General features: G+C 36.5%; 1 protein-coding gene across 3 annotated transcripts in view; it reads right to left on the bottom strand.

Moving 5' to 3' along the window:
* CNTN3 (contactin 3) overlaps positions 1-16,768 on the bottom strand; it is a 317,071-nt gene that overhangs the window by 225,441 nt on the left and 74,862 nt on the right. For all 3 annotated transcript variants that reach the window (XM_046675345.1, XM_046675355.1, XM_046675364.1), the window contains exon 2: positions 11,783-11,917. In XM_046675345.1, the coding sequence (XP_046531301.1) occupies positions 11,783-11,837 (55 nt within the window). In that variant the 5' untranslated portion in view covers positions 11,838-11,917. The remainder of the gene's footprint in view (positions 1-11,782; positions 11,918-16,768) is intronic.

The following is a 16,768-nucleotide window of genomic DNA, read 5'->3' as shown; positions in this document are numbered from 1 at the left end:
ATTTTATGAGTAGTAGCATCTCAATGATGCCAAACTGCACAATTGGATTTTTAATCTGAAGGCAGTTATTTTAGGCTTCAATTATTATGTCAATGATTTGACAGACCCAAAATTTAATAAATAAAAAGGATGTCAAATAATTTTTACTTATATATTTATCTACTGATGGAAAAATGAATTCTAACATTTTGTCCATTTCTAGAAGTCATTTGCTTTCTCATTTTCACTGACACTCTTCAAAGAAATTAATATGGTGTTCCTTATCGGCATTATTAGTTGGACTTACATAAAAACAAAGAAAATTGGTAATCACTGAACAATTAGCAACCATCCTAAAATATCTGAGCTAAACCTCTCCTTGTCACACTTGGCAAATAAAAACTCCAAGTTGTTTAATAATGTAATACTGCTTTAAAACTATGGAAAGTCATATCACGAAAGATAAAATGACTATGTTCTCTCTCAGTTTCTTCAAATTATACACAGAGATACTTATATATGTAAAGATGCATACATAATTAATTGTTCCCTACTATATATTGTTCTCATAAAATAATTTTAAATTTAAAATATCTCTATCTGAAATAGTATCCAGTGTTGCATATCTAATCACAGAGTTCTGTCACTTGACATTGTCTCAAACTTCAAGTGTCGGTTGATGTTCAAAGGAAGCAACATGCAGAAGTGAACATAAATTGCATCTGCATATCACAGTCATGGGGAACAAAAGACACATGGCAACTTAGTGCTCACTAACAAAACAAAATGTGCCACTTCTCAAAATACATTGCAGTTTTTGAGTTAGAGTTTTGCTTTGGAAGTAATACGGATGCAGAAGTGGTTCCTATGAATGGACACTTTCTTATGTCCAAGCTCCGAATTTACAGAAGTGTGGAGGGCATTGGGATGTGGATGAGGCTTGAAAGGGATGATGAAAGGCCAATGGCAGGTCAGCCTGGGAAGCGGGGAAAGAGATCCTTAAGGAATACACCCATAGGCGTCTTTACTGCCAGAGGGTCTGAATGGTAAGCAAAAAGAAAAGTTTTAAAACTCAGAGGAAACAGAAGATAGAAAGTATGTGGGAGTGACACTACACAGTTAACATGAGGATGACAGAAAAACAGATGCAAAACGCTCTACCACAGAGGACAGCCAAACGATGGTGGGCATTATTTTTATACAAGCTTACAGACACTGAGTGGCAACTGATAATAGTGAGGAAATGGCCTATTTCCAAACTAGTGAGCATTTTCATAAAGTCAAACTCATGTAATGATTAGCAAGATGGCACAGACATAGTATAAAGGAAACACACACAATATTTAAGGATCTAATCTCCCAAACATTCAGCAGTGGGTAAGATGAATCAGCAAGACTTCCTTAAGCAATAAACATTAGGATGTTTTCAATACACGACTCCTTCCACTGCACACCTAGGCTGTCATGTACATACACACTTGTCTCCCAAACTCTGGTAAGTATCAACACTCTCCCCTGACCAGCAACAAGGAAGAACAATTTGGTTCTTTTCTGTAAAAGGATCTAAACACACCATGCTCAGAAAAGGCTTTAGTGCAAATTCAGACAATCTAGACCAAGTCCCCACTGGGCCCATAACTAGCCGTGTGACAGTGAGTAAGTCCCTCTAATGCTCTAAACCGTACTGTTCTCATTTACAACACAGACAAGGCCTGAAATACACAAGCATAGGTAGAAAAATATGTGTGTATGTGTGTAAATATACACATACAATTCAGTTTTATCAAAGATTACTGTCATCAATGCATCTTCTTCCTTTGTTACCAAATATTTCTTCCTTAAATGTTTGCACTCTAATTCAGGGCTTCCTGTTCAAAGTCTCAGCAGCTTTTTCTCATATTTGAGCTTCTTCCAACTTTCCTTTTTCCTGAAACAGTTCTTCAACTTCCACCTTATCCTGCAGACTCAGACATCCTTCCACATCTCTGCTCTGTCTTTACCTGTCACTCCCCACGTCTGGGTTCTGATCTGCCTCCTTTCATTGAACTCTCCATACATCATCCTTAAACACTCTTATCAGTTGCTATCAGTAGGAAAGCACCTCCCCATCTTGATCTCCTGGAGTGATACCCCACCCCCTCCCAGACACACACACTGGCTTCTAATCTTCTGGTCTCAACAGACTTGCAGCTCATACCAATACCACCTAGGTAGTCTTCAAGCAGCTCAAAATTCAGTATGCCCAGAACACACCCAAATCCCTCCCTCCTGTGTTTCTTATTTCTGTTAATTGCCTCACTATCTTCCCACTCAATTTCAAAACCTGACAAGTCCCGTTCAACCATCTTTTCTTCCTTACTAGGCACAATCACCCAATTGTTTGTCATATCCTTTCAATTCTGACTCTCTAATTTCTCTTATTTCCAATCTTATCTTTTTGACTTCAACTGCCCTAGTTTGGGCATAAGTTATCCCTAACACTAACCCCCAAGCAGGTCTTCTTTTAGTTTTTCTTCCTTCTAATTTATCTTACAAACATCCTGTTGGGGCTATGGTCTTACAGCAAAGCTAAGATACTAACATTCCTTGCTTAACAATCTCTAGGCCCCACTTTTTTTTTTTTCTAACCTTCTCTCCAACACTTTCCTTCAAGTGTACTAAGAGCATAGAGTCTATACCTGTAATTTCCAATGGAAATATAATAACAGTTGATAACATTGGATTATATAATTGAAATTTGCTAAGAGAGTAGAACTATAATGTTTTCACCAAAAAAAAGGCATATGATACATGACACACCTATAAGATTACATTCTGTACTAATAAAAAGGAAAAGTGAAACAAGTGAAATTAATTTTAATCATAAATTGTATACAATCCAATATGTCAAAATATTATCATTTCAATATGCAATCAATATAATTATTAATGGGACATTTTCTGACCTTTTTCACAATACGTCTTTGAAATTCACTTTGTATTTTACACTTATAACAAATCTCAAGTTGAATTAGCCACACTTCAAATGCTCAATAGCCTGTGCAAATAGCTAGCATATCGGACAGAGCAGATCAAGAGAAATACAGGCTGGGTTTGAAATCTGGTTCCACTTACTAATTGCACGTGACTTAAGTAAGGTACAAATCTCTTTGTACCTCAGTTTCCTCATGTAAAGTAATGATAATACCTATCCAATAGAGTCATTGTGAAAATTAAATAAATTAACACAAATTGCTTAAGGTTGAGTTGGCATGCGATAAAGTTTCAGTATATATTACCTGTCATTATCAAAGCTACTCCATACTTGCCATACAGGAGTAGGAGCGAACTCTATATCTTTCTCTAAACTAAATGATCTTTCCTGCCTGTTACGGACTGAATATTTGTGTCCTCTCCGGCCCCAATAAAAATTCATATGTTGAAGCCCTATCTCGCAATGTGATAGTATTAGGAGGTGGAGCCTCTGGGAGGTAATTAGGCTTAAATGAAATCATGAGGGTGGGGTCCTCACAATGGGATTAGTGACCTTACAAGAGGAGATCAGAGAGCTTGCTCTCTCCCCACCACATGAAGACACAGCAAGAAGCCAGCCTTCTGCAAACCATGAAGAATGTCCTCACCAGGAATGAAATCAGCCAGCATCTTGACCTTGGACCTCCCAGTCTCCAAAATTATGAGAAAGAGGTGTCCGTTGTTTAAGCCGCCAGTCTATGGTACTCTTTTACAGCAGTCTGAGCAGAGTAAGACATTGCTCCGTCTCTTAAGATTATGTCCAAGGGCTGTGGAGTAAGGCTATCTTATGGATTTATTTCTGAATTCTAGCTCAAATCCTTATTAGCTACATGAATTTTAGGAAATTTCTTAACTTGTCAGAGCCTCAGGCCCTCATTTGTAAAATAAGAATAACAATAATGAAGGCTCAGAAAATTGCCAAAGGAATTAAATGATATAATTCAGGCAAGGCCCTTAGCTCAGTGGTTGGTTCAAAGCAAGCACTCAATACACGTTGACTACAATTATTATTTTAAGATCCAGCTCAAATGTTGTTTTCTGCATGAATATTTTTCTATCTTCATTTCTCTAAGTTCTCTTTTCTTAGAACTTCCATGTCAGTCTTTTTTGTATTTTTCTTAAATAGGATCTGAAATCTTAACATTTTTCTCCTCTCGTTGCTTACGTGTGCTTTCTTTCCTTCCTAGACCGACAGCAACCTGATTTTCACCCATCGTGGATTCCTCTATACCCCTTATCATAATGCCTTACACAAACCACACAGTAGATGCCTGCTGAATGGATCTTCAAAGAGATAAACTTTAAGTGAGAGATAAAGACATAAGCTGCCTATGGAAAGGTGTCCTGGAAGTGGGAACAGGGATGGGGTAAGGTAGGAGAGAATGATAAAGAGTATAATTTAGGGGCACTCTCTAACACAGCATAAACACTGTCTTTTCTTCACTTACAGGCATATTTGTAAGATATGTTTTACTGACCAGAATCAAGATTCCTTTTGTTGTGACTCGTATAAACGCATGCATGCATGTGTATGTGTGTGTGTTTATCTTATTCTCAAAGTTCACCACTAGTCATGAGTTAATGCTTAAGACTGCGCCCTTACATAGCGTGAATCCAATCCATTAAGCTCTAATACAATTCATGGAAAGACATAATATGCACAGGGGTACTTCCAAACACTTTCATGTGATGAGTACTTTAAGTCAGCTGAACACTTAAGCAATAGTCAATTAAATTGGTTTGAATGAACACTTTATTTGCAGGAGTCAGCGAACTAATAAACAGATACTTTCGAGACAATGGCTACTTTAAGAGCTAAATAAAACTATTTAACTTTACGTGTTTGTATAACTCTAATAGTATTTCCAATACACATTATTTTTAAGTCCCCCAAACACCTCCTTAGTCACGATAAGGCTTACAGAAATCCAATATGTGGAGCTGTCAATGATCAAGGTTATACAAACAAAATACACCAACAACGCTTGCTTGTTTTCCCCCGATTTTCACATGCATACTCTAATAAACTGTCAAGATTTAAATGGGATACATGAAAAGCAATTCTAGATTTAGGGTGCTACAATTGAGGGGATGATTTGAAATAAGTTTATCGGTAAAAACATAGAGGATGTCAAGATTTATAAGCAGAGATCAGTGACATCTCCATTTCACCAGTATCTATGCTATTGAATCATATTATACTGCACACAAATACCACAGAATAAATGACAGTCATTTGAGTTCATGGCAACAGTTTACTTGAAGTGACACATTAATGCCACAAAGTCATTTTCTCAATAATTACAAGGATGGTGGTATTGAAACCAATTGAAAAATATTCCTCCATTATTTCAGGGGGAACTTGAAAAGCTTATTTTGCTTTCAAAGCTTTCTTTAATCACTATTTGGATGAAAGACTAACCCAGAAAGTTATTCACATTAAAATCATAAAGAGGGGCTGGCCCCGTGGCCGAGTGGTTAAGTTCCTGCACTCTGCTGCAGGTGGCCCAGTTTCATTGGTTCGAATCCTGGGCGCGGACATGGCACTGCTCATCAAACCACGCGGAGGCAGCGTCCCACATGCCACAACTAGAAGGACCCACAACGAAGAATATACAACTATGTACCGGGGGGCTTTGGGGAGAAAAAGGAAAAAAGAAAATCTTTAAAAAAAATTTTAAAGAAATTACAAAGAGCAGGATGGAATCTATGATTGCGGGTCCTCAAAGATGTGTGTCAGGAGGCTTGGTTGGTATTTGCATTCAAACTACTGCCTCTAAAACAAGCAGAGGTTATGATTTTTCAAGTGCAGCCCAAACATGTGAATTTTGTTTGTACATGTTGCCCTTTACTAAATCTACACTGTTAAAGGAAGCCAAGGCTCATGTTTGGTGACCATGCATTTTATCCTTAATGACAATATCAACAATTTATTTAAAATTATTTAATCAAGGTGATCTAAGTCATCTCATAAAGCTGATCTATGTTCTCAGTTATAACAGATTTAGGGACACGTATGAATGGACATAGGCTTTCATGCCTTTGTAACTCCCGAAAGGAAAAGTTCATGGGTCAATGCAGCTCTGCAGATGAAGGATTATGCCAGGTCATGGGGGTGGGGCTGGGGGAGCACTTACTGCTTTTTATGCTATTTAAGTCACATAGTGTCTTGGAGGAGTTTTTTCTGAACTCTCTCATCTGAATGCACAGAATCAGCTTCTCCCCTAGGTTGGCTTCCATGGTGACTGCAGGCTGACCACCTGCAGCAACCAGGGTTTCAGGATTCCTCCTTCAGATACACTGAGAGAGACACGGCACTTTCTACAAAGTTTGTACAGAAAGACCTTGAACCAATCAAACCTAGTGGCCAAAAAATGCAATGAGCTCTCTGGCTTAGGCCAATCACTGGGGCAAATGAGACAGGTCGATCACTAGCGTTCTGCGTGGGTCAGTCTCTTCCAATCCTTCATGATTGCAGAAGAGGGCAGATGATGGAGATGCTACCACAATAGCCAAGAAAACAATGTAAACGACAACTGAAAATCATCTTCCTTTCTAGGATTACTCCCTTCTAGAATTAAAGGCTTACCTTTTTTTTCTTTTTTTTGAGGAAGATTAGCCCTGAGGTAACTACTGCCAGTCCTCCTCTTTTTGCTGAGGAAGCCTGGCCCTGAGCTAACATCCATGCCCATCTTCCTCTACTTTATACGTGGGATGCCTACCACAGCAGGGCATGCCAAGCGGTGCCATGTCCGCACCCGGGATTCGAACCAGCAAACCCCAGGCCACCGAGAAGCGGTATGTGTGAACTGAACCACTGCGCCACCAGGCCGGCCCCAATGGCTACTTACTTTGACAAGTAATTTCCAGGTACTACCAAAATATTAGTAGATTTCAACATGTTGATTGTTCACTACAATATTTAAGACAAGAATGTGATGAAATAATTCTTTTTTAAATTTTGATGAAATAAGAGTACTTTAGAACTTTTACAGAAATATGGTATTTTCCATAATGGTGTTTTTAACTAGGCATCAACAATAACTTTAGCTATCTGAGGAAATTTCTCATTCCAAAAGACTTATATTTATCTAAGCTAGTCCCACTATAAGATTAAAACAAAACAAATATACTTTGTGAAGTGTAGAATTTCTGCATACACTGATTAAGGACTTGTTTACATTCATCAAACAGTGACGACAACTGAAATCTGAACTCATCTGACAAAGGTTTCAGTATTTGCAGGTAATGGACACTCAGGAACTATTTACAACTTTTTATGTGAAATCAAAAAGTCCCCATTATCTTACTTCATATGGGCTCCCTTTGGGCTAGGAGGTATTATAAAACCTTTGCAAAATGGGCAGGTTTCTATTTTATAGATGTCTAAAGCACTGCTGTCCAATAGAAATATAATACAAGCCACATAAATATTTTAAATTTTCTAGAAGCCACATTAAAAAAAAGGTTAAAGGAAACAGGTGAAATTAATTTTAATAATATTTTTACTTAACCAAACATATCTAAAATATCAGTTTAACACTTAATCAATATAAAGTAATTGAGATATTTTATTTAATTATTAATATTTTTGGTAGCAAGTCTTTGAAATTGTGTGGGCATTTTACACTTACAGCATATCTCAATTTGAACTAGCCTCACTTCAAAAGCTCTACAGCCACATGTGGCTAGTGGCTCCCATTCTGGATAGTGATCATCTGGAGTATCCAATATGGTCATGCAATTAACTAATAGGTAATTAAGTAGTAAGACAGTAGTCTTCTTGGGTCCTTGACGATTCTTAGCCCATGACCTATCCCCCTGACTTTATTTCAGAAAACAAACTATTCAAATAGTAAGTACTGGTGATTAGGGGGACATACTTTGATTTCAAAGACAAATAGAAATCTTGATACAACCACACAGACTGGGAAAGTTACCTAAATTCCTAGAGACTATTTTCCTTATCTCTAAAACAGAAATAATATTCTCTACCTCACTGTGTTTTTGCAGATTACATGAGCTAAGCAAGGCAGCTGCACAGTGCCTGGCATGCAGTGAGTGGGCTCTCATTCATTAATAAGGTTAGTATTCCTAATTTTGCTGTCATTACTATTGTTTTCCTCATCTAAGAGTTCCTTCCTTTTCTGGCTTCTTCTCGGAATGCTGGAGGGTTCTCATCTCCATCTGTGTTTTCCATCCAGGTCTCCGGTTCTTAAACTTTTCTGAGAGCAGCTCAACTCAGTAAGAAATATATGTAACATGAGGACTCAATACACATATAGTAAAACAACAGTTCCATGAGGGCTGGCATACTGTCCATTTTGTTCATGTCATATCCCAAATTCCTAGAAGTGCCCAGCAGACAATATTTACTAAGTGAGCAGTGTGTGCTAATGTATTCTACTTCATCATTTTTTAAATTCTAATTAATTTATTCTAATAAAAATTACTGGTCATGATCCACTAAATTGATATTTTTTTTTACCCATTATTTGGTAGTGACCTCAAGTTTAGACAACTCGCATCCCTGTTTGTGCTGGGTCTTCATGTCACCCAGGAGGCACACCTCTTAACGTGGACAGAGGTAATGTGCTCTAGACTCAAGGTGACATGGAGCCTTGAAGTCATCCTCGACCATTCCTTTTCTCTCATACCCCACATACATTCCATCCACAAATCCTTATGATTCTACCTTCAAAACAGATCTAAATTTGATGGCCAACTCCGCTGCCACCCTGGAGTCAGCCACCATCATCCCTTGCCTGATCCCTGCATTAACTTCTAATTGGTGCCTTGACTTGCTCCCCTGTCCCTCTACAATCAATCTGCAACACAGCATCCGGCGAGATCCTTTTAAAAAATAAGTCAGAACATATCACTTCTCTGCTCAAACCATACCATGGCTCCTGAGGGCATTCAGAGTAAAAGCTCTAAATATTTTCAGTGATTAACAAGGTCTTTCATTCTCTGCTGTATCCATCTCCACATTACCTTTTGGCTCTCTCTCATCTACTATTTCTCTCCATAACTACTCCTGGGCCAATCATGTTAGCTTTCTTGCTGTGTCTAGAACACTCAGCATGTCATATATTAGAACATTTATTATGGACTGTTGACTCTGCCTGGAGCTCTCTTCCCTAAATATCCACAAGGACAACTCATTTACCTCTAAGTCTTTGCTCAAATGTCATCTTCTCATTGAGGACTGACACAATGCCCTTATTTAACGTGGCGACTCACATTCCAACACCCCACACTCTCATCCTATTCTGCTTGGTTTTTCCCTCATAGCACTATCATCTTCTAACTCAATGTCAATCTCTATCCTAATGTAAGAGAACGTAAACCCCACAGTGACAGAGGTCTCTGTCCATCTTCTTCACTGAACACAATGTGCGGCACACAATAGATGCTTCGTAGATATTTACTTAAGAATGAACGAAACCTAGCATTTTTGAGGGAAAATACAGTCAAGTTCATCTTAGAAAAAGTTCTTGGCCAGAAATTCCTATTTGCCTCTTTGTTGCAGGAAGAAATCACCAGCAAAACAACAGAAGAAAACAGAAGAAAAACATGCACAAAATGATGGATAACGAAAGCTGAAATGTGAAAAGACAGAAAACAGAAATTAGCAAGTATTTGCTGCATTGAGTTTATATCTTTAGCTAAACACTACTCTAAGTGATTTTACGCAATACGTTTTTACTTGCCATTCATTATGAAATTTCCCTATATCAGGAACAGATTTATAACTTTAATACACAAAAAATGGACCAACATTGGGTAACAGAATATCACACTCACAAGCTTGCCTTTTAACATAAATTTTTCATAAATTCAAACGGAGTACCAACATTCAGAATATAAAGTACTGCATGAAATCAATACTCTTTAGAAAAACTGGTAAGAGCCAAATTATTTTCCATATATTATAAAGATTACCAATTCTCTAAGTAATACCCTACATATAATTTATCATAACCAATTAATCCAATTCTCCCTTACAAGCCCTTAAAGCTTTTTTATCAACATATCAAAAAAATCAAGTTTAATCTTTAAATATGTTTATTAGGTCTTAATATTTTAATCAAACGGACATTTTTTCTGTAAATTTGTTCATAAATATATAAAATATTTCTCAAAAATGCTGAAATACAATCAATACAATTTGCACATGGTTTAAATTTACAACTTAAAATGTTAACCATTTGAAAAAATCATCTCATTTTCTTCAGCTACACTTCCACTTGCAGAGTATATCTTCTTTTCAATTAATTGTAAAATTTCAAGGTTACTTCCATAAAAGTTGATATCGTGAACAACAATATTGTTATGGTATATTTCCTTTCATTTTGTCCCTTCTACTACAGCAGAACTCAAATTTGAAAACTTGTAAAGAAAAAAAAGAATCCAAGAAAAAGAATATTTTAGTTTTGATATCTGTACTGGTATTTCTCCAGAGACCATTTGAAACGGCAGAATTTGTAAATCATTACTCTTTCTTCCTGAGATGAGTAGCAAAGAAAATGTTTTAGAACAAAATTGGGACATCACGGGAAACTTTGTTAAAAAAAACAACTTTATTTTGAAAGTTGGAGGTTTTAATTAATAACCTATTATTGATTATAGATTTTTTGCACATATTACTGTTTAAATATTTGAAGTTTGACATAAAGGGGGTCAGAAATCGATTCCAATATACGCATGTCTTCAAGTAACCTGTGTTTTATCTGACAGTGCATTTGGTCTCATGCCACACCAATTTCCTCCTCTTAGAAAAGAAACACGATAGGCTACTTTTTTAAATTAGTTTCCTTCGGTATCATAAAGGAATTGTGTTTATGTAGAAAACTGGTCTTCTCAGGTGATGGGGGCTGAATTGTTTAGGAGTGAGAGGTGATGACTTCTGTAACTTACTTTCAAATGGGTTAGCCAAGCAATCAATCAATCAATCAATGGAAAAAAACATACGGACATATGTATATAGATAGTAAAAATAAACAAAAATGGTACAATAACTAAATCTAAATAGTGCATATGTGGGTATTTTTTGTACTATTCTTTCACCTTTTTAGGTGCTGGATTTTTATAATAAAAAAAATTTTTTATAATAAAAAAAGGAAGACAATAAAATAAAATAAACCCCAAAACTAATTGTTGTATATATACAATTTCATTTTTAAAAATCTTTCTCTTATTCATCCACTCCAGAAAACAAAATAAAACAAAGAAAAAGGAAATACATCAATGGATTTTTAACAGTTGCTTTTGTATAGTGAATATATGAGAATTGTTCCTTTCTCATTCTTCAAATTTTAAATTTCAAATTTTCCAAAATTAAAAAGGAAAATAGCCTACCTTCATTGAGGTCTCTTAACTAACTTATTTGTTCAAAGAAAAATAGTATCATTTTTAAAATTAGATATGAAAATACCAGCATTCTTTAAAATTTATATTCTCCCTCGTAGAGTTACAACTTTGAGCTCCTTTTAGAAACAAAAGTCATGAATCAACATTTTCAAATTCTAAATGATTGTTATAGTCATAATACTACAACAGATCTGTAATATTAGGTGTCATTATGTTTGCTATGGAAATAAAATGGCTTACAAAGAGATGAAATGAGAATCCAGTTATCAGAAGAGAGAATTAGAATTTTCTTTCTGGGGAAAAAAAGGTTTGTTTTTCTTTGCTACTGCTGGAGTACTATTTCAACATTTAAAAATTATTTAACATATGACTTGAATAGAGTTCTGACCCCAAGTTAGAAAATACAGCTTATGGTTACCTCCTAGGCAGCCAATGAATGAAAGCAGGATCAACTGTTTCCATGACAACATCATCTTTAATTGCCAAAAGCAAGAGTAACTCTTGTCCAGTCTCTGATGAATAGAATGCTTTGTCTTCAGGTAAATCCTTTAATCTGTAAAATATATGTACAAAGAAGTTAGACTTGAAAAAATGAATTGCTTTAAAAAAACAGATTTTCTTCTTTTCATAAAACTGTATCATTCACAGACGCTCAAAATCCTCAAATGAAATGAATCTTTTCTGACACAAAAGAGAAAATATATGGAATGTAAATACCTAAAAATCACTTTATATACCTGATATACAATGGAAGCTTCTTCATAAAATTAGAAATGTTCAACAATACTGAAATGGTAAATATTAATATATTAAATATTAAAACTTTTGCTGGATAATAATTACAACAAATAAAGTATTATCCTGAAATTCTAACTTTTCTCATTTTCTCTAATGACAACATTTTGCTAAAACTAAGAGTCAAATAAGCAGATATCTTGAAGAACTGCTTTTTGTAGTTTCTGAATCCCTCATAGGGCATATAAATTATAAAGAGCAATATCACTGTTCATCTTAATCCTACTTTTTTCAGTGCTAACTTCAGAAAGCCCCCAATTATGTATGCTTCATAAAACAGACCAAAGTTGCTAATAGTGAAAACTGTTCAATCTGAGAATCTTGCAAATGAAACTATTTTTTGTTTTCCTGAATTTTCATAAACTGAATGTGCTGGTTGAGAGGAAATAATTATGTGAATATCTTGTGTTATTTTCAGTGGCAATTTGAAACAAAATTGCAAGGTTAATGATCAAGTAGGTTAGATATACACACCTAAAATCAGAGAATCTTTTTCGATTGCTGAAACTCAGCTGGTTTCACACAGGGGTAATGAATGATGTTAACTCAGCCATTTTAGCAGAGAAGGTGTGCAACTCATTCAGCAGCTGCTACTGATTGGGCTGTATTAGTTGTTGCTGAGCAAAGGAGAGAAATCTCAGCTTTCTTAAGACTGTGGCTCTTAACCATGGGATCCTGTTGTCTGATGTATTCAATCAGAATGAAGTGTGTCCCAAATACTAATAATGTCAAGAATTAAAATATGACAACTTGCAAGTTATGTACTTAAAATAAGACATTAAATCAGTCATTCCTATAATAACGTTGTTCTTGTTCACTTGCAATCTAACATATATTCATGGATGGGAGGCAAGACGTGGAATTGTAGCTAGAATGCCAGGATTTAGGCATAACTCGGAATTGGCCCATGGGAATCTGGAACAGGTGAAAATGCCATTGAGAACTACTGTTCTAAGAACTGCAGGTTAGCACCTTACACCATCATGGGATCTGTGACCATCTCTCACTCTTCTCATTGCTACAAATTGCACGTGTACTTGTTTGGGTTCCCCGTAATGCAACCACTGCAAAATGAATTCAAGTGCAAACAGTTTACTTGGGAGGTAAAGGACAAAAAACAGCGAGGGCATGGGGAAGTAAGACAGGGAAAGGAAGGCAGCTAACAAAAGGTAAGATATAAAACCACCAACCCAAGAGTGTGACTAGAGCTTATTTTCAGTGGAAATGCAACATGTGTAGAACCTGTACCTCAGAGTCATCCAAGAATTATCCTTGAGTTGCCCAGAGCTATCTTTTGCCAGAGGCAAGGAGGCTGGGGTATTTATATACCAACTCCATTAGTCATTTTTGGAGCCTATTCTTGGGGACTATTAATGACCCAACATGCCCAGCCTCTCATCGGGGCAGTAAAATGACTGCAGAGGCCAAAAAATGCCTTTAGGTAAAGAAATGCATATTGTGGCAACTGGAAGTGGTGTGTCCACTGAAGTGATAAAGGCAAGAGGATATGAGCGGGGCACACATAGTGACTGCTACACTAGGGATAGGAAACTGAGAATTTTTGAAGCTATTTTCAATAGCATCAGGTCCCAGGAGACTGATGGCCAAAATTATTGAATGATTTAAGTATGCAAGGGAGAGGCACACATTCTCCCTCAATCAATCATTATATTTCTCAAACCTTTCCAGTGGCTGATTTCCCCTACTTAGACCGAAGGCCTTCAGATACCTAGACTGCCTGCCTTTATTTCTGCTCAAACAGTGACACATTTTGTGTCAACAATTATTTTCAACTACTAACCTGAATGATAACTGAAATCATTCTAGATTATATTTAATTTATAACTGACAGCTATAAACACTGTAACATCCTCTAATTATACCTGTGAAGAAACTGTAGTCCTGAAATCAAGAGAAGGGTGTCACACACACACACACAGATACACATATAAAGTAGAAAAGCTAGAAATTTTTTTTAAACTTTCAAATAAAATACAATGGCAATTGGTCATAAAAGGCATGGGAACATAAAATGCAATAATAAGACACATGATGTGTCAAAGAATCATGAGAAGTAGGGGAGTGAGTGCAAAGTATATTAAAGTCTGGGGACAATGGGTAAGTCTCGACCACTGGAAAGGCTTGAGGAGTAAAATATTGATTGAACTGGTATTTCCTCCCTTCAGGAGTTAAGCTTTTCCAGTTTATACACTACATTTAACCTAGAAAGAATTTGGTAATAACAAAGTAACAGACTTAAAAAGAATAAGTAGTTGGGATTTTAAGGAAAAAAAGGACAAGCTTTAGCAAAGGATACGGTAGTAACATCATCATCGCCATTATTATCATTATTAAAATGTTACCTATGGCCCAGCCCTGTGGCCGAGTGGTTAAGTTCGTGTGCTCTGCTTCAGCGGCCCAGGGTTTCGCCAGTTTGAATCCTGGGCGCGGACATGGCACCACGCGTTAAGCCTGCTGAGGCGGCGTCCCACATGCCACAACTAGAAGGACCCACAACTAAAAATACACAACTATGTACTGGGGGGCTTTGGGAGAAAAAGGAAAAATAAAATCTTAAAAAAAAATAAAAGTTACCTAAATACGTTTAGGTACTTTTTCTTAAGGTAGGGATGGGCAAAGTCAGGGAGATCAAAAGGTACAGATTTCCAGTTAAAAGTGTGGGGATGTAATGTACAACATGGTGACCATGGTTAATAATACTGTACTGCATATCTGAAAGTTGCTTAGAGAGTAGATCTTAAAAGTTCTCGTCACATGAAAAAAAAATTTTAACTATATATGGTGACAGATGTTAATTAGACTTACTGTGGTGATCATTTCCCAATATATACAAATACTAAACTATTATGTTGTACACCTGAAACTAATATAATGTTATGTGTCAATTATACCTAAATTCAAAAAGTACCTAAATAAATATGTGAAGCTTTGCTCAATGTCATACAGAGAACAAAAGATATGGTCTATGTTCCAGTACTGCAATGGAGAAACCTGTGTTGCAGGCTGAGGCAAGGAAGAATGCTATAAACGCTTATAAATAGGATAAGGAGAAAATTACTAGACTGACACATCTCTGCAGGTCGGCCAGTTCTTATCCATCACTGGCTGCTCCAATGTCCTAAAAACCCTTGTACATACTAGGCTTTAAAATAATGTTTCTTCTTGAGCTTGAAGAAGAATCAATAAGTCATCGCGAGAGATTAAATTTTTACATGGACATCAAGTGAGTGAGAAGCATTTCTACTGGAATGAAAGAATACTTCACGCCATTTGAAAATTATTTCAGGAAAATGTATAAGAAGGCATTAAAAAGATAAACAAAAAGTTATCTTCCCGACAAAGCATCCCCAAGGTAACATGCATATGTTACATTTAAAAAGTATAAAGATAACTCATGATCCCTGCCCTCATGGAGGATACAAACTAGTGGAAGTCATATGATTCAAATAATTACAAACTATTTGTAACTTGGCCACTGTGAAAGGTATAATGAAGGGGTAGAAGTTTCTATGAAAGCCTCAATGAGAAGAGAACTCATCAGGAAGGTCAGGGAAAGCTCTTCTGAGAACGTGGAGTTATCAAGGAAGAAAAGAAGAGCTGCTATAATCAGATGTGTGGATGTGTTGCACGTTGAGGCAAGGAAGAAATTTTCCAGACATAGACAAAGACTTAGTATGGCCTAGAGTATGGTAAATAGTCTGGTGAGTACCACTGTCTGGACCCTCTCCTATCATCACCACCTCATCTCCCAGGCTACCCCAGAACCCTACTCCACCTCCCCAGATCCACCACATAAAGGGTCAATGCCCGGCTCAGCAGTGGGCTTCCAGAACCCTGCTCTAGCCCATGTCACTCCTGATCGGTCAGTGCCCATGCCCTACTGCTGGTTAAATATTTTGGCCATCACTTCTCGGCATGAGGAATAGAATACGTAAAGGCCCTGTGGCTTAAGGGTTCACAGCTTGTCACAAGAACAGAAAGAAGACTAATGACATGGAATACAGATGGCCAAGTTGAGTGGTCTGAAATGAGACTGCAGATGTATAATGGGTGTCAAGCTTATATGCCCGGCTAAGAATATTAGTCTCAGTAAAGGCCTTTGAAAAGTCATTGTAATTTTAACCAGGAGTTGATATAATCAGATTTGCAATGAACACTCAAATCAGACATATTATAATCTTCATCAAGTTTACAAAGATGAAAACAAATTTTGCAACACACCAATTTCATTCTTGCCTTCAAATTCATAGAAATCAAAGGCTAGACAATATCTGATTTAAGAGAAGAAATATGTATATTCTTATATTCTTATATGTGCATACACACAGACATATACAGTGTAAAGTCTGAAGATAAAAAGAAACTTCATTCAGAAATATTATTTTTAAAAATTATGCTCCTCATTTTTGATCAGTGCTAAAGTAGGGCATTGACTTTATAAATAATGAAGGTAATTAATACAATCACAACCTGACTTCTCAGCATTGCCAAGTATTGTCATGGAGAGAAGTGACATATAAAAGCTCGTCCCACTTCTGAAATCACCAAGCTAAAATAAATACAAAAGAAGCTACTAAAGCAAAACAAA

The sequence above is a fragment of the Equus quagga genome, chromosome 1 (genome assembly GCF_021613505.1).
Source record: "Equus quagga isolate Etosha38 chromosome 1, UCLA_HA_Equagga_1.0, whole genome shotgun sequence".
NCBI lineage: Eukaryota > Metazoa > Chordata > Mammalia > Perissodactyla > Equidae > Equus > Equus quagga.
This window is presented reverse-complemented; position numbering and strand designations above follow the sequence as displayed.